Raw genomic sequence first — 26767 nt, 5'->3', positions numbered from 1 at the left:
GGAAGACTCCAATTTTTAGAAGTTCTAAAACGAAGAAAACAGACAGGAAGGAATTCTGTTAAAAATGCAGTTTTTCCCCCCATTTATTTTTAGTAAGCTTTTTATATGTTATTTCAAAAGACAAAAAATACAGGAATTGAATAATGAATCACATAGAAAAGACGGAATGTTTTTAAGTATATCAAATCATGCTAAAAAAAACTCCATGAAAATGAGCACCAAAGAAGACAGTTAAATGTAGAAATAAAATATTGGGCCTCTTTTATCTAGCATTTATCCAAGAGGAATGTAATTTAGAGATTTTTGGCATAATAAAAAAAACATAAAACCTACAAAGGTATATTATAGAAAAACAAAGTATCACAATATATTATTGACATCCATAGAGAAAAGATGTATGAGATTTCTACATATGAATCCCGTTCTTCACTTACAACAAATGAATTCTGCTTTTATTATTATTATTTATTTTATTAAGGTCTCACTCTAAAATTATTGTGTATTATAATATCAATTTATTTTTAATTAAATAACATTTGTAGGGAATAGTAGTGAAGTCTGGGAGTCCAGAGAAGAGAATTCAAGTGACAAAGACTCAGTCCATCAGTGAGCTCCGCATGGCTGGGCCTCTACGCCAGCATGCAGTCAGTGGAGCTGTGTGGGCACAGGAGTCCATCTGCATGAAAGTCATTGCAGGTTCAAGGGAAAAGTTTAGTAATTTTCTGCAGCAATTGATTTGTTTTAGAGAGATCAATTTTTACCAAACCACAGCCAACTGTTACATCTCCATGCCATGCTCATTATCTAGTTCTGGTTGGGGTTGAAATATTTTGAACAATAGAAAGCTTTTTATTGGTATATTTTATCTGTTCAGTGAGCTAAATTGTGGTTGTGCCACAAACCCTAAGCAAGGGGTAGTACATTGTTGTGCTGCCCTAGAAATAGACTAGGGAACAGATAGTCACTCAGAGTCAGGAGCTGTTTGCTCATTCCCTTTCTGCTGTAGTGGGGAATATGGTAATGAGGGTGGAGTTACCTGTGCTAACCCTGTACCTGCACGATCTATATTTTTAACAACGAGGGTCAGTAACCATTGGAACTACCAAGGGTGGTAGTGGATTCTCCATCACTGACAATTTTTAAATTGAGACTGGATGTTAATCTAAAAAATATGCTCTAATTCAAACAGGAATTAATTTAGGGAAGTCCTGTGGCTTGTATCATACAGGAGAGCAGACTAGATGATACCAGTGGCTTTATAATCTATGAATCTATGGACCTGGAGCAAATTACTTCTTCCAGCACACTGATGCAGTTGCATTGGTCAGAGCCCCCACTGCTCACCCACCTGTGAAAGCAGCTCTCCCACCCAAGATGCTACCCATGATGTAGAGTCAAGAGTTGCCCTGGGCCAGCCTTCATGGAAGTGTTAGATTGACCATAATCTCACCCATTATATTTTAAGATGACTCAGTTCCAGCCAATAAAGCTAAAAGAGCTGAAACTTTAACTGATAGTTCTTCAATCACAATTAGTTGGGAATACCCAGAATCCAAACATTTGTAGATTTAATAATTTTTTCTATAAAGTCTGGTTTACTATGAATAGCAACATTATCTCTGATAAGTGCTCCAGTTAGAGCTTTAGTGCTATCATTCTCTTGGTAAAAATCCTGGATTTTATCATCCAGCTCATTGATTTATTTCTTCTATTGCTGTACTACGTTGTTTTAAACTTACAATTTTATTTGAAACCAGAGTCTAATTGTGTTTGAAGAGTTTATTACAGAGCCATTAAAATCAGAATGTGGTGAAGAAAGGGAACTGGATTTCTGTTCTACTGATTTAACTGCTTCTGAAGCAGATGCAACTAAAGAGGATCACAGTGGTGCATGTGGGGTTTCTGCTGTCCACAGTATTAGCACCACTTGGAGTTGCAATCAGTTCAGTGGTAGGATATTTAGTCAGACTGCCTCCTTTTTTATCTTTCTGCCACCTCTTTGGAGGCAAAAGGATGAAAAAAAGGGGAGCCAGGAAGATTAGATTTTTTTTTTAAATATCTCCCTCTTAAAATAGAGGTGCTTGGCTACAGTAAGCCTCTCTGCAGAGAAATTTCAGAGAACAACAAGAAGTGGAGAGAAACCCTTAGACTTCAAAAGGGCAAAAGAGAAAGGAATAACTTTATTTCATATAGATATATGACAACAGAAAAGTGTCATGTAGTGAAAGCTCTGATGAAAATGGACTTAACCTTGCTCTCTCTATGTCAGGGAGGGAGGGTGTCTTTATCTCTGTTTTATTTCTCTATCTCTCTCCCCTGAAGCTTGTGAGTGTTCCCATCTTGGTAATAATTGTGATCCAGTCACCGGCCGCTGTGTGTGCCCTCCCAATACCATAGGAGAGAAGTGTGATAAATGTGCGCCAAATTACTGGGGTCATGACATTGTCAGCGGGTGCAAGGTGAGTGGATCTCTTATTTTCTCTCTGTGTGTTCCATGCTTTCTATGGGGTAAAGTACAGTAGTTTGAAGCTACAATGCAATTCTAGGCTTGTAAAGAGCCACATGGTTGTGTTTGTGAGTTTTGATATCAATCAGGGCAACAATATAGGTGCTGATGACCTGTATCTGAATACTGCAGACTCTGTCCTGGCATGCAAGCTGTTATTTGCTGCATCAGCAGATCTGTTTGTACCATACTTTCATCCATGCTGAAGCTGTTGGATATTGTTTGTTTATGATTTTCATATTATAGGTATATTAACACAACTGGGAAGATTACTGTCACAGTTCAGGGCAACTGTACCTGTATTCCCCACTATGGTCCATCAAGGACACCCACTCTTAGTCTTCTAGCACTCCAGTGATCACCTCTCTTGGGCGGACCCACGTTTCTCTCCCTACTGATGGGCAGGCTGCACAGCTCCCTGCCTACGCTGTGAATTCATCAGCAATGCAGACTGACTCAGGAAGCCACTTTGCCTTCCCTCCTCGGAGACTATAAACAGCATAACTGCCCACAGTTAAGTTACCGTGCAGCTCTTTCAAAGCAAGTGCATTTCTTCTTAAGATGAAAGCACTACTGAGAAAACATATTAAAAATAACAGAACCTACACACATGCTAATAAGCTTACCAGAGATCACACCCTGACTGCAGGAAGGGCTCTGGCAGGTGACCAGCTCTTCAAACTCCACCTAGGGGGTTGCCAGTGATTACAAGTTCATAATCACCATGGCACACAACATCCATGAATCTGAGAGTGTCTCCTTTATACAGTCTGGGTCTTTGACTTGGTAATAGTTGATTCATAGACAATAGGTTTCTCCTCAGGGTGTAGTTTCAAAAGACTGTGGGGGGGGGGTTGCATAATTGGAGGAGTTAAATTTGCATACACCTCCCCTAGAGATTTCCTGGAGAACCCATTTAACTTTAAAAGTTCTCATTGTTTCAAACAGTCTTTTGAAGCTCATAACACTTCCCAGGGATTACATTAGTCAGATCTCCTCCCTAGAGACATTGCATACAATCCCACAATAATACATAAACATTTGCATTTTTAATACAACAAACTCCTAAAATATTTAATTCAATAAGGTTTGTCCAGGATATTGCAGGAAATTGCCATATTTGTCGTAATCACAACTTGTTTATATTAAGTACAGACATACAGTAACAAGTGATATATTGTGTCTGTGCAGAACAAATTCACTCAGGTCATGATTCTGACATCAATGAGAATTTTACCTTGGACTTCAGGGCAAGGAGACCGGCAAGGAGACCGTCGACATGTATAGCTCAGTGGTTTGAGCATTGGCTTGCTAAACCCAGGGTTGTGAGTTCAATCCTTGAGGGGGCCACTTGGGGATCTGGGGCAAAATAAGTACTTGGTCCTGCTAGTGAAAGCAGGGGGCTGGACTCGATGACCTTTCAAGGTCCCTTCCAGTTCTAGGAGATGGGATATCTCCATTAATTAGAAAAGGGGAGGAAAGAGCAATGATGTCAATTAAAAAGTGCTTTCTAAACAGGGTTGTATGCTCTTATTGTAAGAGATGTGTAGACCTTCTTATGAGCATCTAAATCCCACAAGGGTTAAGAAAGAAAAAGAAGGGAAGGAGAAGAGAAGAAAGGAGAGGGGATGAAAAGATGAAAGGATGTGAGACAGGCAGGGGGTAGATTTGAAAGATATGGTAATGACATGCACTGAAGTAAGGTGAGTCTCATTCAGCCAAGGCTGAAAACTAGTGACAGTGAATATTATGCCAAGTTCAAATATCTGTTCCTTTCTGCCACTCACCTTGACAAAATGGGGTTTAATACTGCTGCAATTATGCCTTTAGCGTGTACATTGCCTGAATGTAGTCATATACCATTAATGACCTTCCTTAAAGGGTTGTTTCTCATTTAGCTCAAGCTGCTAACTAATTATGTAGAATCTTTTCCGAGTGTGTTTAAAGCTCCTCTTGTAAAAATCTTTGTCTTTCTGCTGCAATCTAGAATGCTTGGCTTGAAACCAGCCTAATAGGGGTGAAGACCTTGGTCTGAGTTGTGGAATCCATTCTCTGTTTGTCTTTTGTATGAGTGTATTAGCATGGCAGCTGCTGTGGTACTACCTAAATTAATAATGATATATCAGTCACATCTTCCCTTCTAGCATGTTGCAACTAATTTCTCCAAGGTGAGATGTGAATGGCCACTCCACTTGAACTCTTAGTGGAGCACAGTTTCCGAGCCTGTCATAACTCTCAGGCTGGAGAATGCTGCATAAAACTGATTCCTTGCAAAAGAAACATATGTGATTGTTATTTAGGTTTTGATATTGTACCCCAAGCTATCTCTATGTGTGGTGAACAATTTGTTCTCTAGGATTTATCTTCCAGCATAATTTATTGAATAAGCCTACTGCTTTGAAAAGGTTTTAATTCTTAGACTATACAGCAGTCTGTCAAACATTTGCTAACCATTAGTGTTTCTGTTGCAGTCAGTAAAGATTGAGTGCGTGTCTGTCATATAAATGACCAGTGCTGTGAGCAGGTCTTTTGAATTCAGATGGAATGCTGGAGCTAGTCATGTTAACAAGATTTTAATTTTGAGTGGAAACTAAATCTGCAAATTTTGTCCCTCTCCCTGCCAGCTTTACTTCTTCTATGGCTGCAAATGACAAGACTTCCCACAAAAAATGTGATTAAAATCTATTTTTTAATTTGTCATCTCTCTCTTCTTTATAGGCCTGTGACTGCAGTGTGGTTGGATCCCTCAGTTTCCAGTGTAACTCAGATACAGGGTGCTGCTCCTGCCACCCTAAATTCTCTGGGGACAAATGCACGCAGTGCAGACCGGGATATTGGAGATACCCACAGTGCATTCCCTGTGACTGCTTGCTGGCAGGGACTGATCCTCAGACTTGTGATGCAGAGATGGAAAAATGTTCATGTGTTGATGGTACAGGGCAATGTAGCTGCAAGGTAAGGCAATGAGGTATGCAAGCTGACTTAATGGTGCCATTGGAACCTGCTTCAAAGTTAATGGGAGTTTGTACTTGTCAGTGAGATAGCTTGGGACCTATAGTAAACACAAACTCTGTTAGTTGCTTGTAATAGTAGCTCTTTTATCCTGGCCAAGGGTCTTGCAACTAGAGGGAGAAACAAACATTTAACTAAGTGTTACGCTATGTTGCTCTTTCATCTACTAAAGATTAATAAAGCACATTCCCAAATGTGGCCTCGACTTAGATTTTTTTTTCTTATTTTATGTTTTTCTTCCTGTCCTTACAGAACTGTTACCATGTTGACCATATTCAGTGCACAGAACCAGCCCTTTAGCAAATTAGAGTGACTTTTTGGGTGATAGCAACATTTGGGCCATATCCCATAGTCCTTAATTAATCCTTACTGGGACATTGTCTTCAATGGGAGTTTTGTTAAGTAAGGGCTATAGAATTTGTCACATTAATACTCATTATCTGATCGGAGTGACTCCATTTTAGGATTCTTCATTCTGTTTCAACATCCAGACATGCAGAAAGAGTAGAGAGCTAGTAATTAAGGAAGAGGGAGCTGAAATTACTATTATTGCTTGATAATTCTTTTATCAAATGGACATTAGTCAACACATTTTAGGCCTAAAGTATAGCTCCCAAAGGGAGAAAGGGGTTTTTACAAAGCCTTATAAAGAAATGTTTTCTTTGGTTGGTTGGGTTTTAAAATTTTGATGAAAGCAGTTGTCTTTATTTACGTGATCCTGGCATCGTTGTGAATCCAAACACAATAGCATGACGCTCCTATATAAGAATCAGAAACCCTAACTGAGTAGGAGCAAAAGCAGTGACATTGACCATTTAAGGCTGATAGAAAAAAGGTTAAACAAATGGTGTAAATGAAATTAGATAAATAGTCAACATTCTTTCAATTTTAATACTCTGATTTGGTGTTAGTAATAGAAATAGAGATTTTTTTCCTGGCATGTTTTATATTGACATTGTTCTTTAAATAAAATATTCAGCTCTTTAATATTGCCTGTGAGTGTTAAAATGCCACAGAACTGGTATAAAAACCCTTTCAAAAAGGCTCAGTGTAAATGCTGGGTACATCCAGTGCTATACAGTCTAGCTTTTTTTAGTGGGAATAATGGTGTAGTGGAATTAAAAGTATTGACATTACAACAGTGAATAGCTGCACATTTCAGCCCTTTAAATATTGTTCAGTGATGCGGAAAAACAATCAGATGAAGAGAGAAAGTGGGAACGTTTTTCCGCCCTTGATATTTCTATAAAAATAAATTCCTCAGCTAGTACAGTTAGTCCCATACCTTAATTATTCTGACATGTCAAGATAAACTCATAGCAGACAAAAGGTTTGATTAACCCATCAATTTTGGAGGGCATAATTTCACTGATTTTTATCAATAAGCTGCTAAGCACTCCATATCAAAAGTGCAATTTGTTTTCCTACACGTACCTCTACCAACATGGAGCCAGCATCCTCTGCCCATACTTATCTAGTGGATAGAGGTATGATATATGTGTGATTGGAGGCTGAAAACCTTAAGCCTTAAATTTTTCTTTAAACCTACTGTTCTCATCCAAACCCCTTTATTGTGCGTGGGATGTGGGGCAGGGGTTTTGTTTTTTGGTGTGTCTAAATAAAGCTCTTCCCCATGCTCTTTCTCTTGCAGGTTAACGTGGAAGGTGTCCACTGTGACAGGTGCAGGTCTGGAATGTTTGGACTCTATGCCAAAAACCCACTTGGCTGCAACAGCTGCTATTGCTTTGGCCTGACTACTCGGTGCAGTGAGGCAAAGGGGCTGATCCGCATGTGGGTGAGTAGGGAACTGCTGAGCCGTGTAATGTGATAATGTCGTTTCCTGCTGGCTTCTTTTAGTCAGGCACAGAGAGGTAACTAGGAAATGGCAAAACGTTTAAGCAGTCTTTTCCCCTGCGTACTTTGAGAAGTAGAGAGAGGAGCATGTTCCATTAGACAATCAGGGTCAAGGCATTAAAAAAAAATTGTTTGATAGTGTAATAGATGTCAAGCCAAAGTAAAGCTATTAAAACCCAGTAAAAAGCAGTGTACTCAAGTGTGGGAAAATTGTACTGTGACGATCCAGTGCACTAGAGCACTGACTCAGAGATGAGAATCTGAACTTGTTGCACAGTTTCCCTAACCATATACCAGGATCATTGTTGCTTGTTGTTAAATAACTCCTCATTTTTCCCCTTATCATTTTTTTTTAAAGTTGTGCTTGTGACAGATGCTAATCTATTTAAATCCTGGGTTGGTGGGTGGAGCCCACTTGAACAACAAAAGACCTGTCCCCTCAGAAGAGAGAGGTACCACAGATCCCATGCTGGATTGACAGTCCTGGTGACTGAAGTCCGCTGTTTATCTCTAGCACTTTTTCTTCCCCCTGATAGACGGAGGGGGATTCCAGATGAGCTGTGTTGGTGCAGCTTTATCAATCCGACATGGGTTGGGTCAAGAGGAAGGTGATAAAATCAGTCATGCCACAGAGCTAATGAAAGCATCAATCCGTTTGCAAACTCTGTTTTGGTCTTTATATGAGGGTATAAAGCTGAAGCATTATTTAAAGCTTTTTTTTTATTCCCCTCTTTTTATTCACCCTTCTTTGAATTCTGAGATTTAAACAAGACTTTGCAGATCCACATTGTAGGTACCTGGGCCTTTATAGTTTTGAATACTCCAGTCTATCTCAAAACAGAGTCAGTGCCATTTGAAAAGCCATAAATTCACAAACTTCATGCAACTGATGAAAATCTTTAATGTAGTTCACGTGTGTAAACCATTTTCTTGCTGGCTGATGTACTTGGTGAATGGTGGCAAGACCCACCTCCAGGAACATGACTTTGAAGTTGGCAGCTGGAAGGAATACTTCCATGTCCTGTCACTGCACAGCAGCTCCTGAGAATACAATCAGCACAATAATTGAATACCATGCTGAGCCTCTCCTCTTCCTCAGTGCCCAAATGGCATTTTGTGAAACCCAGATGTGATTTTTTCATTAGCTTAATTGTTGTTCCAGACTCCTTAGCATTATGGTGTCTGCATTTCTGCTTTTTATTTTATTGTTCTCTCTGTGTTTGTCCAGCTTGTCACATGTTTTCTATGAACAATCTCGGTAATTCTGGGCAGAAGTTATTCCCGTTTTCTTTTGACCACAGCAATGATTTGGCTGGCATATTATTGATTTTCTTTCAGTGAGGTTGCTAACATCTAAATAGTTGTGGAATGCCATTACATTATCCAATCAGTGACTTTTGGGCTCACACAGTTTAGTGTATTTGAGAACACAGTAATTTGTTTGAATTTTAAATGAGAGAGATGCAAGTGGGGCTGTGCAGAACAAAGAGTTCATACACTTGCCTGAGACCCAAAACAGATTAGAACTGGAAAAGGAGATATTTTATTGTGGTACTGGTTCACATAGACCACTAATAAGCCTACATCTTGGAAAAACTTCCTCATTCCCACCCCCAACCTGCTGAAGCATGCTCAATGCAGCCTTAGGGCTGCTAGCAGGAAAAATGTATTCTCACACTGGCCACTAGGTTTTACCAATCATAACAAAAATATCTAAAACATTATACTCCTTTCCCTCTGAATCATTAATAATAATAAACATAAAACATTAACATTGCAACAACAAAACAAAACATCCTGACTAATTGGCTGGGCACACTACCTCAAACCTCAGGCAAGTGCAAGGGATTTTTCTGCCATCTCTAGCATAATTGCCATATCTTTGGGCTCCCCTGAGACCCCTTCCACTTGGTTCCCCAAAAATTCAGTCTCGTCACCCAGGTTTTTATTTGGCATACAGGAAAGCTACAGTGAGTTGATCAGACTCAAACGTAGGTGGGTGGAGGTGGGTCATACCTCACATCCAGCGTTACACAGCAAACCTCTTACTTTGTATACATTTACACACGACATTACATTTACTGTGCATTGCATCACATGTTTTAGGATTGGCTTGGTCACTTTATAGGAACCAATCCCTGTACAGCATGCTCTGTCCACACACTGTCCATGCACAACTTATTTCTTACATCATCTTCTATTTCAGGGATATCTTACCCATTGTTATCTTGACCACTGTAAATGGTTCCCTGGGTGTTCCCCCTTATCTTAGTTAGAACAGACATTCCATTTCCAGCCTGCTGATCCATTTACATCCTTAATCCTGTCTCCCAAGAAATGAGTCCTCATCCATGTCCATTACTCATGTCAAGACAGGCCTACACTGTACTAATACAAGTCCAGTCTATCTCTAGGTTTGGGAGATTTTTGGAACTGTGCAATGGAAACACCTGTGATCCTTGATCAGTAGCAGATGCAGAAGGACTTTCTGATTATACAACCATCTCTGCAGACTTAATGTCCAAGTCTGTTGTAGTGGTTGATATGAGGTCCACAGCAATCTCACTATTTCTGGATGTAGCAATTGGGTAGTCTAATGACTTTGCAACACCTGTTACTTCAATATCCAAATGAGAATTGTCTACTGGTGATGTCTCGTGGTACTGCAGATGAACATGATTGTGATATCTATGAGTGTGCCTCCCATCTGATAACTCAGTTACCCAAGAAAGTGGTTTCGCATGTGCTATGATGCGAACAGATAACCAGTTCGTGCCATAAGAGCATATACTGTATTATGTGCACCTAATGTTCTTGATGACACTCAGACATCATAGAATAACTTTTGTGCTGCCTGCTTTTCCTTCAGCTTAGCAGCTTTAACAGTGTAGAGTGTCCAAATGAGTTCTTAGTTTCCCTCCCATTAAGAGTTTCTGCAGGTGACTTTCCTGTTGTGGCTAGTGGCATCATGCAATAGTGGAAAAGAAGCATGGCCAGTTTGGCTTCTATGCCATCTTCTGCATGGACAGCCCATTCTACTAGACCATTTGAGGAAGGGTGGTTTGGTGCAGTCCTATGTATTTGATGCTGTTTCCCCCCCCCCCCACATAAATTCCTGAAATACAACACCAGTGAGATGGGGACCATTATCACTCATCTCTGTCTCAAGCAATCCAAAAATGGAAAATGTAAGTCAAAGTTTATCAAGTGTAGCCTCAGTTGTGGAGGAGGGAATTACGTATACTGCAGTCCATTTTGAATGAACACCAATTATTATTAAAAACATTTTCTCCATAAATGGACCAGCATAGTCTACATGAAGCCTTGCGTAGGATCACTGAAGCCACTCCCATGAGTGCAAAGGAACTTTCAGTGGAGCATGGCAGCTAGATTGTGCAACAGTGTGTGGTTTGCCAACAGTGTCGATTTTCTGATCCATTCCCGGGCACCACACACAACTGAACGTGATCCCCTTCATGTGAACAATGCCAGAATGTGCTTCATGAAACAACTTCAGTACCACTGATCTACTTACTGGAGGTACGATCACTCAGGACTCTAATAATAAGCACCCAACCTGGACACTTAAAGAATCCTTTAGGGAGTAGTAATATTGGAGCTCTCTGTCCAGCCAGTTGTAACCATTTTCTGTACTCACGACAATAATGGGTCTCTCTCTGTCTCTCTTTTTATCTGTGCTGCCTCAATTAGAGAAGTGGACAGTAGTACAATAGGGAGGATGGTTCCTGTAGGTTGAGGTACTCTGGGCCGGCTATCCGGTAAAGGAAGTCTACTCAGAGCATCTCAATGCTTTTCCAGGTTTATAATCAAACTCATAGTCATAAGCTGATAAGGTGAGAGCCCATCTCTGAATTCTGGCAGATGCTATAGGGGATACAGGTTTGTGCTCACTAAACATATCTTTCAGAGGTTTATGGTCTGTGTATAATAAAATGCCTGCCATATAGGTAAGAGTGAAACTTCTTTACCCCCCAAAGACTACTGCTAGCCCTTCTTATTCTGGTTTGGGGAAAAAAATTCTGCTGGAGCTAGTGACCTTGTTGCATAACTGATTGGATGCTCAGACTCATGTGATATTCAGTGTGCTAGTACCACTTCCATTCCATATGATGAGGCATCATAAGACAATACTTGCTTTTTCTGGCTTTTATAATGAACTAAAAAGTTTGACTGTAGCAATTTCTTTGCTTCTGCAAAAACTATTTCTTGTTTTTGACTGCACTAGAATTGTATCCCTTTCTGTAATAGTTTGTGTAATTGAGCCAGTACAGTTGCCATTTCGGTAAAAATTTGCTATAATAATTTAGCCTGGCTAGAAAGGATTTCAATTTGGACATTGACTTTGGTGGTGGTGCCTCGGTAATGGTCCATGCCTTCTCTTCTACTGAATGTAAGCCAGTTGCATCAGTTTTGTTCCCAGGTAAGTTACTCCAGCAGTCTGAAAAATACACTTCTCCCTCTTAAGATGCATATCTGCATCAGACAATTTTTGTAGGACCTGGTCCAAATTTTGTAAGTGTTCTGACTCAGATTCCCCTGTAATCAGGATATCATCAAGGTGTACTCAGACATGTGGCATGCCTTGGAATAAATTGTCCATTGCCCTTTGATAAATACTTGGCTCTGCTGACACTCTGAATGGGAGGCAGTTGTAATGAAAGAACACTTTGGGAGTATTGATCATTACATAGCCGTTAGAACCAAGTCCAGAGGAATTTGAAGGTATCCATTACTTAAATCAAATTTTGTGAAAGGTTTTTCCCCAGATAAGGTAGCATACAGATCTTCAATCCTGAGGAGTGGATACCTATCTAACTTGGCCACACTATTGACCATAACTTTGTAGTCCCAGCGTAGCCTCACTCCACCAACTGATTTCAACACTGGGATAATAGGAGCAGCCTAGAATGAGAATTGGACAGGCTCAATAATATCAACTAGCTGTAATTGGTCCAGTTCTTGGTCTACCTCATGATTCATGGCATAGGGTAGTTGCCTTGGCTTAAAGAAACATGGTTTAGCATCTGGATCCATGTAAATTCTGCCAGTGACCCATTTCAAAGTACCAAGACCCTCCTTGAACAGCTCTGAGTGTGTTTTCAATAAGTGCTTCTACATCTAGTACATAGACATGGCTGATATCTGCCCAGTTACATTTTAATAGCTTTAACCAGTCTTGCCCGAGGAGGCTGGGGCCTTCCCCCTTCACTACTACAAAAGGCTTTTGATCCTGGTATCCCACCTCCACATTGACTTTACCTCTCCCTGGAACTTGTTCTCCTGTATATATACATAACACCACCTTTGCTACTCCCAGCTATAGTGTATTGTTCCTTGGCCACAACTGGTGATATGTAACTTCACAGATTATAGACAGAGAAGCTCCTGTATCAGTCTCCATGGTTATTCTTTGTCCATCAATTGTAACATCCATTTACAGTGCCATCTCCTTTTGGCTTTTGTTGGTAACATAAATATAGTATACACCAAGTCCTCAGTTCCTCTTCCTTCTCTGCAATATGACAAACCTCTTTCTTGTGACCCACATTTTCCCTTCCATATGTCCATTTTGTACAGCATGCTTTTGTAAGATGACTTCGCTTCTGGCAAATTCAGCACTCTGTAGCCGTATATGGACAGGTGGATATAGTCATGTTTCTCCCAACCTCTAAAGCAATGTTGTGTGTTCTTAAGGCGATACCTCTTTTTACTTAAAGATTCACTTATTTTGTGTGGAGTGCTGGACAACTTGTGTATGGTGGGTCCCCAAAACAGTTTGGCTGTCTACCTGTTGTTTAGTGCTTCCCCGTAAATCCAAAACATGCTGCGCACCTACTTCCATACCTTACACTATTTCCAGAGCTTTGTCAAAACTAAGGTGGACTCTGCCAACAAACATCTTTGAACTCTTTCGTCACTGAACCACAGATAAGTCTATCCCACAGCATGGCATTTACTGTATCTCCAAAACCACAATGCTCTGATCAATTATGCAGTTCTTCTACAAAAACTACTATGGACCACATTCCAGGTTGGCGGGAGAAACTGTTAAATTCAAAATGCTGCACAATTTCTGATGGCCTGGGGATCTAATGGTGCAAGACTACTTTAACCAGCTCATCAAAGGATTTGGCACTGGCCTTTTCCAGTGCCACCAAACTTCTAATTAAACTGTATGTTTTTGCTCCAAAAACTCTCAATAACATGGCTTGTTTCTTGTGATCATCCTCTTTACCATTTGCAATGAAGTACTGCGAGAGTCTCTGAGTACTGAATCCAGTTCTCCCATTCTGCATCATACTCTTTCATTTTCCCCACATACAGCCATATGGAAAGCCAAAAAAAGGTTGTCACTTGCACAGTTTATCCTCATTGCCAATGTAGTATATGAGACCCAAAACAGATTAGAACTGAAAAAGAAAATATTTTATTGTGGTACAGGACCACACAGACAACTAATCAGTCTCCATCTTAGAAAAAAAATCCTCACAACCCTCCAACCCACTGGAGCATGCTCAGGACAGCCTTAGAGCTTCTAACAGTAAATAGTTATTCTCACATTGGCTGCCCGGTGACTATAAGTGTAACAAAGATGCCTATATTTCGCCTGTCTACCCTGTAGGTCTAGATCTTAAGTGAAAATAAGAGGTGTGTTTCATCTTAATATAAGATTCTTAGACTCTGAACAGAGGTGTGGTCCGGGATTGAAATAACAGACATATCCAAGTCTTATGAACAAGCTACATTGGCAGAGGTCTGTGAAGAGCTTGCAGACGTGCTCATATCACACTGTATTTGGCTCTAGCCAGTGCTGCTTTTTCCTCACTTTCATGAGCACTGAATGCAAAGGGCTAGATGGTGGAAATCTTACAGTGTGCAACATTTACTCAAATAGTTCTATTTAGTGGGACTACTCACATGACTAGTGTGAAAGTAAGTAGAACCAGTTTTTAAGAGAATAAAAATTAAATGAATAACAAGACTTTGCCTACATGAAAAAAGCTTGAAAAAATAAACTGTTTGATTTTTCTTTTTAATCCCTTTAATATGTGCAGCTGACCTTGAAGCCAGAACAGATGGTTCTGCCACTGGTAGATGAAAACCTTCAGGACAGTACTACCAGAGGAGTTGTATTCCAGCATCCAGAGATAGTAGCTAACATTGAACTGGTGATGCAAGATCTCCAATCAGAACCTATTTACTGGAAACTTCCAGAGCAGTTTGAAGGACGGACGGTAAAGATGATTCCTTTGAATTCTGACAAAAAATGACATTTTAGAAATGCTTCTGATTCCTCTATTGGGAAAATCACAGCAAACTGGAAGGTGCTTGCAAAGAATAAATATTTTTGTCATTACCATTTGTCATGGCAAAATTGTTACAAAAATAATAGGAAATTCTATTAATTGTCATCAAAACTTGGAATCCTGTAACATCAATAGTATCTTAAACTAGATATTTAATCATACAAATATATAAGAAATATGCTACTAATGGGAATTTTATTGTCCAGCGCAGGCAGTGATAGCCAACAGATCTGTCGGGAATTCCAGATTTTAGCTTCAGAAGGGTAGCCGTGTTAATCTGAATCTGTAAAAAGCAACAGAGGGTCCTGTGGCAGCTTTGAGACTAACAGAAGTACTGGGAGCGTAAGCTCCACACTGATATATACCTGCCTCTGGAGATTTCCATTACTTGCATCTGAAGAAGTGAGGTTCTTACCCATGAAAGCTTATGCTCCCAGTACTTCTGTTAGTCTCAAAGGTGCCACAGGACCCTCTGTTGCTTTTTACAGATTTTAGCTTGTGATTTTATTTATTTGCACAAGATGGAGCTTTTCACAAAACTACTATTTTAAAAAAAAGTGTAGGGATTGTATTAAGTTAATATTTCACTCTGTGACTCCCTGCCTCTCCCAATCTGACAGAAATGCTACACAAGCTTTGTATGTCTTGTGTAGACACAGTTTGTTGAAAATGTTTGAAACAGCCTTCTCTTTGGGCCTTTTGCACCTCTGTGGCTCTATTGTGTGTTGCACTTTTGAAGTTCCCATGGGCTCATGGGAATGTTGATATTCCCACAGACTCTCACAAAGAGGGACATTTGTTTTTACAGTTCTGCAGAAGCAGATTACCTTCATGTATGTCTGTGCACAATCATTGATCTCCCTATATTCCAAGTAGCACATGCCTCTGTACACACACACTCATGTATCTATACATCCATTTGTAATACTTACATATCCATCATGTATGCATAGAGATATATTTGTAGCTAACTGTAACTGGTATCTCTATTTGCTTTGTTAGCTGACTGCTTATGGAGGGAAACTGAAGTATGCTATCTACTTTGAAGCACGCGAGGAGACGGGTTTTGCTACCTATAATCCCCAGGTCATCATCAGAGGTGGGCCTCCCACACGTACTAGAACTATCATCCGGCATATGGCTGCCCCTTTGATTGGCCAGCTGACAAGACATGAGATAGAGATGACAGAGGTAATGTTTTAGTCTGTTCTGTTTCAGAATGTTAACCCTTGGTTCTGTTGATACCGTTAACTGGCTGGCTTTTGTCTTACTGTTTCCTTCAGCATGAATGGAGATACCATGGTGATGACCCAAGAGTCAGTAGTACTGTGACACGTGATGACTTCATGAATGTGTTGTACAACATTCATTACATTCTTATTAAGGCGTCTTATGGCAGCATCATGAGACAAAGCAGGTAACAATTTTATGCAATAGTCTGAAATACTGCAGTCATCCCAGCTAATTCACTCGAGACTTCAAACTGAATTTTTAATCCAGGCACAAAATCAGTGGGACGTAAAAAAAGAGTAGGGTGTCTAGTAAAGCTGGAGAAGTCGGAGAAAGGCATTGTATTAAGAGAAAACCATAATTATTGTAGCCAAATGAGACTGGTATTCTCAGTATCCCAAAGCCAAGAAAAAAACAAAAATATATTTTGTAAACAGATTTGAATGTTATGCAAATATTGTGCTATTATATAAATATGAATTTTGGCCTGTGAAATATTTGTCTCTTGGCAATCAGTAGTGAATTAATGATTAGTGATTCAAATAGTGCCCACTTAAAATGACACTTATGCCAATATAGTAGAGGCAGATAAAAGTAATAGGCTACAAATATCTCTATCTAGATATAGAATTTCGAGAAGGTACTACTATGGTGGTAGAATTAAAAAGATGTGTAACTTTGCAATATTTGTGTAACAGAGACATGGAAGACTAGTAGCTGTGCCCTAAAAATGATAGAAGCAGATGGTTGTTATTTATTTAAAATTACTTACAAAAATAATAATTAATAAGGAACTAACCAACCATTCTCCAAACTTGGATATCCCTTGCAGCTGCGGGTGTCACAGTCATTTCAGATTGTCTATTTTTGGCATGTTCAGTTTACAATATTGTGTGATGTGCACCGGGAAACTTCAGTTTAGAGGAGTGGGAAAGCAATTATTATTCCTCATGGGAAACTTTGAAAAGCATTCTCTTTGCTCCAGAAAAATATTCCATCTACTTATATCAATCACTGTTAGCACTACAGAGCCCAGCTTGGATGTGGAGAATGAGGTGAACTCTATCCTGGCTCATGTATCATAAGAAAAATTGCTATATGATAACCATTTTCAGAATCTTTATGCTGAGGTGTACAGAGATGGACACCTTATTCAAAGCTAGCTACACCAAAGCATAATGCACCTCGATTGGATCAGGGCTACCAGTGATGATGTGTAAATCAGGAGACGAGAGATTGACTTTCCAATTTCAGGGTGTGTTTGCAGGGATAGCAGTTGCAAAACCAAGGTGCGATTATACAGAGTCACATTACAGAGTATAGCCTTTTATATAGCAGCAGGACTTGCTAAAGAGTTAATCTGTCCCCCTTCTGGTACCTCTCCACCTGTATATGATATCACAATTGATGTAGAGATGATTGTCATAAAGTTTTATGATATCTGTCTAGGCATTTATATAATGCTCATCACCATGATATTTGAGACATTAGGTGGAGAATTAGCAGGCAAACCCCTGCAATCTATACGCAAGCAAAATGCCTGTTGATTTCAGAGGAAATTTTGTTTGAATAAGAACAGTAGAATCAAACCCAAAAATTCCTTAGAAGTCATTGGGAGATTAGCCTAAGAACTACAGACTTTGATTCAGAAGAGGAGTTAAACCACAGATGTAAGTCCATCCCTATTCAGAACAGCCCTTAAGCACATGCTTACCTTGAAACATGTACTTAAGTCCAGTGACTTAAAGTTAAGCATATGCTTTAGTTGTGTCCTGGATGCTTTCCTGAATTGGAGCCTAACTCTTAACAAGCAAAGCTTCTCTTCTCCTCCAGTTGCCATTAGAGGGAAGAGAGTTATAGAAAAAATTATTATAAAGGACTACTGTCAATATTTTTCAAAGTGTACAGTGAGGAGTTAATAGTTCTTTAATTGTAACATGAAAATTCTTTCAACTCAAATGTTTGAAAAAGCAGAGCTGCAGATGACTGATATACTGTAGAAAAACACTGTCAATGAAAATTCGAACCAAACCTAAGTGTAAAATAGCTTAATTCCAATGTTAGCCCAGTATTAGCCATATAATTTATCATTTGTTTTTGCAAGAAAGCTATGCTATTAAGGAGAGTTATTTAGAGGTTTCTACTAAAAATCCAAAGGCAAACATTTTTCTCCTACTGTGTTCATTTTGTTGTTCTCCTTTTTCACATTTACCACTCAAAATTGAAATATTTCTTTCATAGATTCAAATTAGATTTTGCTTTGCTTTTCAGGCAATTGGATTTTGATAATAAATTAGTTTGGATTGGAAGTATGCTTTCAATTTTACTGTTAATTGTTTCAGAATACTAGATGCAGATCAGGTAGCAGTGGTTAGACTGGTTTTCATTAGACATGCTTCAGGAAGCAACTAAACCTAACCTACCTTAAGTAACGCTTTTACCCAGACAACAAGTAGCTTTGTGGTTCCAAAGTATATTGTTATGTAAATTCAGCTCTGGGACAGTATATAGTTTGTGCCGTAAACAGAACATTGCCTCTGGTTTACGACTACACTGCAGTCTAAGGGCTTCAGTGCAGGCTGTATAGCCATGACAGGGACCTTGGATTCATACTTGCATTGGTAGCCCATGCTAAAGCCCATCTCTTCATGTACACAGCTATTTTTTGCTGTGCTCACATCATACCATAGATTTCAGTGTAGGCATATCCTGTATCTTGAAGATGATGGGGAAGCAGATTCCACTCTGTTTTTATATTAAATGTACAGGGAGTTCCATTCAAGCTTGTGTTGACACTCTATACAAAAACAATAATTTTGGACCGCATTTATTTGGCAGTTCATTGTTTTTGTCTCCTCTTTGTTCTAATTCTCTATTCCAGGTGACCCTCCTTCTCAAGGTATATGGGCTGGAGTGTGCTGCTGTCACTTGGGACATTGCATTGACTCAAGATATTAGTGGTGAACTCCGGATCCCATTGAAGTCAATCGCAAAACTCACATTGATTTGAATGGGTCAGGATTTTACCCTAGATTTGCTTATGGTCGTCCTGATGTTGGTGCCTATATACCAAGATGACAGGTGCAATAGATGTGCCTAGACAAACAGATCAGTATAATTGGGCGTATGGGGGTGGGAGAAATCTGTGAGTTGGGTCATTTGGGAGTATGAACAGGAGCTAATTATTTCCATAAGTTTCTTTGTACTAACGCCGACACGCAGATATTTAATAAATAAATTCTGGCTGGATTAGCTTCTTTATTTTGATTTAACTCTTATTAAAGTATTCATATTCACTGATAGAAGAGAGAGAAATTTCCTCTCCTTGCTTAGATTTGGAATTATTTTGGGAAACTTTAAAATTTACATGGCTTGCCCTATATTTTTTACTTATTAAAGAACAACAAAGTTTAGTATTCATTTAAACAAAAAAGAATGAGAGGGCTAAAATACCTCCTTTCGGCAAAGCAATGATTTTACAATCCCCTGGGATAAACGAATGCTTTAGAAATGTCTTTTGCTGTCATTGTCCATGCTTCATTTGATGCCCTTTAGAATCATTTTGTCTGTTCAGTGTATGTGGGGAGGATAGTTGGGAGATGAGGGTATAAGATATTAATATAATCAAGTGGACATTTGGGGAGGGAAAGAGTTGGCAGTCCCAACATGAAATGACATTAACCAACTTCTGTGTATTTCTTTGTTTTAAATATTTTGTTTATTTATCCTTGTGATTCTGAGAAAAAAATGAATTCTGGCTAAGGTCTTAAAATTGCTGCTAAAAGGCAATTAACTGTCCAATGTCTTTGAAGTCTGTTCTATAGCTTGTTAGCTTGCTTTAGTTGCTGGGGATACATTTTATTTTTTTAAAATGCCTCATTAGAAGCATATTTAGTGAATAAAGTTATTGTTGCACTCCTGGGAATTGTGAACTGGATCCAGGTTTAGTGTGAGACATCAATTTCTTACTGATCTGTTCAAATGAGGAGTCAGATATGGGCTTTTGTCAGTATTTTGGCTGCAAATAGAAAAGAGGAGATGGAAGTAAGAAGAGTAGACGAGTTAGTTAAACTGCAGGGTAGAAATGGAAAATCAGATTGAAGGTATGTTGGGTTTGAAGTTTCCTTCATACATAGGCAAAAATAGAGCAATTTTTGTCTCATGTTGATGAGGCCAAGAGGGTTCAAGACAGCCAAATGAAGCTTTTTTCTCCTGTAATGGCTGACTTTGAACCTGCATTGAAACAATGCTTTATGGAGTTGATAAGCTTTGCTTGCTGGTTTGTGTTTTCCAGAATTTCTGAGATATCGATGGAAGTTGCTGAAGAAGGCAATGTGTCTGGAATGAGTCCTCGTGCTCACTTGATTGAGAAATGTGACTGCCCACTGGGCTATTCTGGCTTGTCATGTGAGGTACAGTGTTTGGTTAACCTTCATTAAATGTCTTTACTCTGTATTCATCTTTCAGCAGTAATGGTATGAGAAGAGTTTCAAATAATAACTGCTTAACTAAGCCACCCACTCTCCCTTGATTTTATTCCCTCTGTTCCTTCTCTCCCAGGTCCCCATCCTTCAAAGTCTTTAAGCACTTATTTAACTTTAAGCAGATGAGTAGTCCCATTGAAATCATTGGAATTATTCATGTGCTTAAAGTTAAGCACATTAAACTTTGCTGGATCAAAGCCTCAGCACCTGAATTGTGTGAGCAGTGGAAGTCATTGAAACTTGTTGAAAGAGGTTAGGTGTATACAGTAGAACCTCAAAGCTATGAACACCAGAGTCATGGACTTATCGGTCAACCAGATACCATGTGGAACCGAAAGCAATCAGTCAGGCAGCAGGGGAGACCAAAAAAACCCGAACAAATACTGTACTACCTCGGGCTTTAGCTCTGGGGTTTAGGGCTTCGGCCACGGGCGGTTACGGCTGCAGCTGCGGGGTGGGGGGCAAGCAGCGGCGGCTCCAGGCACCAGCACACCAACGCGTGCCTGGGGTGGCAAGCCGCAGGGGGGTGGCCTGCCGTTTGCTCCGAGGGCAGCATGCCTGCGGGAGGTCCGCCGGTCCCGGGGCTTCGGCGGTAATTCGGCAGCGGGTACGCCGAAGCTGCGGGACCAGCGGACCTCCTGCAGGCATGCCACCGAAGGCAGTCTGACTGCCGGGCTTGGGGCAGCAAAAAAGTTAGAGCCACCCCTGGGGCCAGGGCTTCAGGCGGGGATGGGGGCCTCAGGTTCTGACCCTTGGGAGCACCAGGGCTCAGGGCTTTAGACCATGGGGAGCCCTGGGACTTGGGGCTTCAGCCCCGCAGCTCAATTCCTTGCTTAAGCCCCATGGGGGGCGCTGGGGCTCATGGCTTTAGCTACAAGGAGAGTGCCAGTTTCAGTCCCAGCAGTTCCCCCATAGCTAAGGCCCCGAGCCCTGTCCCCCACCCCCGGCCGAAACTGGGAGTGGAGCTCTGGGGAGCCCCGAGCCCCAGTGCCTGCTGCAGAGCAGAAGTCAGGAATGGAGCTGCAGGACTGTAACCCTGAGCCCGTGCCCACTGCGAGGCTGAAACTGGGAACAGAGCCTCAGGGCTGAAGCCCTGAACCCCAGTGCTTCCCTCAGGTCTAAAGCCCTGAGCCCTGGTGCTCCCATGAGGCAGAAGCCCTCAGTGTCCCTACCCCCAGTCCTGGCCTTCAAGGGTCAGAAGCTCATTACCCTCCCACCCGGAGCTCGCTCTCTCTCTCTCTCTCACACCCCCACCCCCACCCACCCACCCTGTGGCTGCAGCCCCAGCCCCATTGTAGCTGATGTCCATTACGTCTTGTTCAGAGTTACAGACCATTTCAGAGTTATGTTCAGCCTCCTTTCCCAAGGTCCGTAACTCTGAGATTGTACTGTATTAGCAATACCTTGGGTGTTGTGCTATCACTCTCTTCTGGAGGCTAGCTTACAAATATCACTTCATGACTATTTCTTAAAATGCTCAAATACTGCCACTGGCTTGGTATTTTCTTGGCCAGTTCTCTGCAGTGAATTTGAAGTTAAGTACTTGGCAAAACAGCCATGAACTGACAGAGTATCACACATTCTTATTTATCACTGCAGCTGGGAGGATGCAGCCAAAAATTGGCAGTGAATTTTGAATGTTTTAAAACAAATTCCTTTTAACTGCATTCACATCCCTTTTGCTTGTATTGAAAAAATATTCTATCAAAAGCATTTGCAGGCAGGAGTGTTCCCCCAAAACCAAGATTTTTAAGTGGATATTACAATACCTTTCCCTGTAGTGACTTTTGAATTTATACCTGTGCGGATTTATATTGAAAAAATTAATCTAAGTGATGCATTCATCCAGTCAGGGAATAGAAACAGGTAGCCTCTGGGTTCAATAAAAACAGCTTGAATTTTGAATATTAAATATTCACCATGAGTCATGAACAAACTATAGACTAACAAATATGCACAGTAGTTATTTGGTGAATTTCATGTAATTTTCAGCCCATGAGTTGTCCACAAACAGATAGTGATTTCTTTGAAATTTTTCACCAGACAAGTTATTTATTATTACACCCCAAAAAACTTCATTAAAAGAACACTGTTAACGTTTCAAAGTCAAACACCCAAAAGTAGAGCTGTGTAGAGGATGGAAGTTCCATTTCATTAAGTATTTTGAGTTTTGGAAATTGGGCTTTTGTCATAACACCCAAATCAAAGATTAATACATCCAGCAACTCACAAATGTTTCATAAAGTCCAAACACCAAATATAGAGCTATAAATCTAATTCCTATTTTAACAGCACTAACATACAGGTTAGCCACACTGGTTTCCAGCCATTCTTTTGTCAGTCTTCAGTGAGACTTAGAGGTCATGAGCTGGCATCTGCATCTGCTAGCGTAACAGATACCCTGTATGTGTTTTGATGTGGGGTGACAGGTGATAACTAGGAGTGTGCAGTCAGTGAGGTTTGTTTTCTGTACTGAAGCAGATTCTTTGGGGATATTTGGGTACCTCATTCTATGATGAGATCTACTTCTCTGGTGGTGTGTCCTTGTTTGATGAAGGCTGCTTTAAGTATGTTTAGGTATGTATCCTGGACTTTCTCTTCAGAGCATATTCTGTGGTATCTCAGTGCCTGGCTGTAGATAACAGATTTCTTAGAGTGTCTAGGGTGGTTACTGGATCTGTATAGGTAGATGTGGTGATCTGTGAATTTCTTGTATATAGTGGTCTGTAGTATTCCATTGTTAAAGCTGATTGAGGTATCCAGGAACTTGATACTGGTGTGGAGATGTTCTAAAGAGAGTTTGATGGATGGGAGGTGGTCGTTGAAGTTGTGGTGAAAATTTATGAGGGAGTTTGGGTTGTCTGTCCAGAGGATGAAAATATCATTGATGGATGTGTGGTGCATTTGTCCAGAAATTCTTCCTCAAGGTGGCCCAAGGAGAGGTTGGCATACTGGGAAGTGATCCTGGAACCCATGGTTGTTCCCACAGTTTGTGTTAGTGTTATTGTTAAATGTAAAGTTGTTTTGGGTGAGGAAGAAATGCATGAGTTTGGCAAATGTGTTTGGAGTGGATTTCTGAGCTTTGTCTATTGTCTTGTAGATATTTGAGACAGGCAGCAATGCTGTCATGGTGAGGGATGTTGGTGTTCAGGGAGATGACATCCATGGTGGCAAGGATGGTGTTCTGAGGGAGGTTGTTAATGTTGCGGAGTTTCTGGAGGAAGTTGGTTGTTTCCTGGAGGAAACTGGCCCTTTAGGTGGTGAGTGGTTTGAGGATTGTTTCTGAGACCCAGTATTCTTTCAATAACAGTGCTGTTGCCTGATATAAGGGTCTGCAGCGGTTCCTTTGTTTGTTTATCTTGAGAGGCATGTAGAAGACCCTTGGGGTGGGTTTCTGGGGGTTGAGGTTGTAGAGTTTCTCTTATCTATGTACACTTTCTCCTAATGGGATGAAGCTCCAAAACAATCCTGCTTTGGTTATATTTTTTTATACTGTCATTGCTGTGTGCTTTTGGAGATCCACATTGATATACTTACATAATAATGTAGATGAAGGGTTGGATCTTGAAATGAAGATGGAAGGTTTGATTTTGCACGTCAGCTTTGCTAACAATCTTTGGTGGGCTCTCAGAATTTTATTACCAAGTGGAAAAAAACAGATCAAGAATAAATTTTATTAGAGCTTTTATCATTTTTAATTCTTTACTTTTATAATATTTAAATTATACAGATATAAATAATACAGTCATGAAGAAATTTTTTGATGAGTATCATTGGACATTTGCTTGTTTTCCATCAAGCAGATTTAGCTTGTCAAATCTGAAAAACCCACCAAGGAAAAGGGAAACCGAATCCTCCTGCTTGCTCCTTATAGCCCATGCAACAATTTTATTTTGAAAATAAACCTCTTAAGAAATGAAGGGAAGGATGCTTGATGCACAGTGAGAAAGACTGGGTATTTTGCATGTGAATGAAAGGTCTCTCTGGCTGTAGTATGAAAAGACTGGTGTCAGGGCAGTGTTCCAGGGATTTTGCAATAATGTTTCCAATTTTTGTCGGTTCTGCTATTTGTAAAGTACTGTATATTGTTTTTAACACAGCTGGAGGCCCGGCAACTTGTAAAAGCTGCTGATGGTGAAGATGATCTTGCCGTACTCCCAGTATCCGTCCATTATGTGATGATCTGTTTTCCTTCTTGTAGGCCTGTTCTCCGGGATTTTATAGACTGCCTTCTAGATCATCTGGCAGGAGACCTGGCCCAACCCTGGGCACCTGTACTGCATGTCAATGCCATGGACATAGTAATATGTGTGACCCTGAAACCTCTATATGTCAGGTATAAATTGTAGGCTCTTCCTAACCTAGTGCACTATGTTCTTCTAAAATTAATCTGCTGTGTGCCAAAATCGAAAATCTGGAGGACATATTTTAATCTCATGCTTTAAAAAGAGGACACTGTCAAGGTTTCCGGACCAAAAAAATGAACCTATTTTCAGAGTTTTCCCAGAATGACCTTCCTGAATTAGGGATTCCAGTCATTAACATATTTTTTCTCCTCCAAACTACTGCTTGTTGAAGCAGGAAACCTGTTGAAGAAGGGTGCTCCTCTCTGGATTGGAGATACAAGAGAACCTGGGGAATGGAGATAAAAGGGGCTGGGTCGAAGTGCCTAGGGAAATAGCAGCAATGGACTGGAGTAAGAAGTATGCACCTGCTGTTTATAGGGTTCCTGGGTTGGAATCCAGAGTAGTGGGGAGGTCCAGCTTTCCTTGCCAGCCACAGGTAAAGGGGCATAAACCCCAAGCAGGGGACAGGCCTTATTTGGGAGCCTGAACAGAAGGGGTTCATTTGAATTTTGTGAGTGGGCCACAGGGCCAAACCACTGAAGACCCATCAAGGTCAGCCAGCAGCATGCAGGAGGCACCAAGGGTGAGAAAAGGACTGTGATACTGCACTTTGCCACTTGGAGGCACTCCAGAGGTGATTGCCCCATTACACCTGTAAGCCCAATATGCAACTCACTGTTTGTTTCACAATAAACAACATGCTATTCTGATAGACAATAACATGCCTGCATTGGTGACACATTAAGATGGAGTGTTAATTGTTTCTCCTACTTTGACAGCTGGGGCAGAGAAAGAAAGGGAAAGATAGATGAACAGGATGGGGAACTGCAGGAATACATGTGGCTAGTTGCAGGCCTCCATTCCTCCTCCATGTAAACCCATATGTAACACCCACAGCATGTCTTCTGGAGAGTCTCAAACAAGGCAGCTCCAGTGAGAACTGCATCAGAGACAGTAATGTAGAACTCATTCCAGGAAAAAGATCCCTTGTTTGACTCCCTTGGGCTGGGAACAAAATACAGTCCGCTTTCTTTCTCCCTCCCTCCTCACAGAACTGCAGGCACAACACTGCTGGCGATCATTGTGAGAGGTGCGCAGTTGGATTCTATGGGATCGTCCGAGGATCTCCAGAGGACTGCCATCCTTGTGCGTGTCCTCTGACCATTCCCAGCAACAAGTAAGCTTGTGGCATTAAGCTGCCTCTTCCAGCCAATAATAACATTGTCTTGGTCTCACTCAGTGTCCTCAGTCAGCTGTACACCGTATAAGTGCACGCTAAAAGATGTCCAATCCATTTTCACTAATTGATCTTGCTGAAAGAGTCAGGGACTGCTCCCTTGCTAATTAGTGATGAATAAATTAATAATGGGTGGAAACTGCAATGCTCCACAGCTAATGAATGTGTGTTACAAAAGATTTCTCATAAGTGAAGCTAGAGCAGAGCTCAAGTACAATGTAGCCACGAGGGAGTTGTAAATAGTCTTTTGCTCATATATTGTGCTGGTATAAATGTATTTCAGTGCCTTTCTCCTTCTGCTGTGCAATTTATTGATTCCTTATTTAATGTTACACGGGTTTTAGGCAATTTGTGAAGGATAGAATAGTTTAATCGCAATGCAGTTATTGCAGTATCCACTTTATTGGTTGCCTTATGCTAATGAACCTTCCCACCTCCCTCTTTCCTTGTTTCCCACAAATGATACTTGAGATTTGTTTGTTATTGTGGTGGGAAGCCCTAGGTGCCATCAGGAGTCATTCTTTGTTGCCTCTATAAGAGGTTTATGGCACATGAATTTTCTTTTGAAAGGCTGAGGGCATACAGCTTTCTCCAAAGCCACGTTCTGTGTTCTTTCTCACTGATTGACCTTTAGGATGTGCTAATAAGTACTTTGGTCAGTACACTTCCCCTTTGAGATGTCATCTTCTGTCTTCATCATTTTATAATTTTGGGGACGGTTTTGGTTTTCGGGGTAGGAACGGCTCCTATTTCCATCCTCAATACCCAAG

At 40.6% G+C, this 26767-nt stretch overlaps 1 protein-coding gene across 9 annotated transcripts in view; it reads left to right on the top strand.

The window, feature by feature from the left end:
- Positions 1–26767, top strand: part of LAMA2 (laminin subunit alpha 2) — a 474663-nt gene that overhangs the window by 323616 nt on the left and 124280 nt on the right. For all 9 annotated transcript variants that reach the window (XM_054023114.1, XM_054023113.1, XM_054023109.1 and 6 more), the window contains 9 exons: positions 2323–2459; positions 5225–5461; positions 7170–7313; positions 14449–14628; positions 15703–15891; positions 15984–16117; positions 20225–20342; positions 24616–24750; positions 25813–25937. In XM_054023114.1, coding sequence (XP_053879089.1) covers positions 2323–2459; positions 5225–5461; positions 7170–7313; positions 14449–14628; positions 15703–15891; positions 15984–16117; positions 20225–20342; positions 24616–24750; positions 25813–25937 — 1399 coding nt within the window. The remainder of the gene's footprint in view (positions 1–2322; positions 2460–5224; positions 5462–7169; positions 7314–14448; positions 14629–15702; positions 15892–15983; positions 16118–20224; positions 20343–24615; positions 24751–25812; positions 25938–26767) is intronic.

Source organism: Malaclemys terrapin, chromosome 3 (assembly GCF_027887155.1).
Source record: "Malaclemys terrapin pileata isolate rMalTer1 chromosome 3, rMalTer1.hap1, whole genome shotgun sequence".
Classification (NCBI taxonomy): Eukaryota; Metazoa; Chordata; order Testudines; family Emydidae; genus Malaclemys; species Malaclemys terrapin.
Note: the sequence above shows the minus strand (reverse complement) of the source record. Positions and strands in the feature narration are given on the sequence as shown.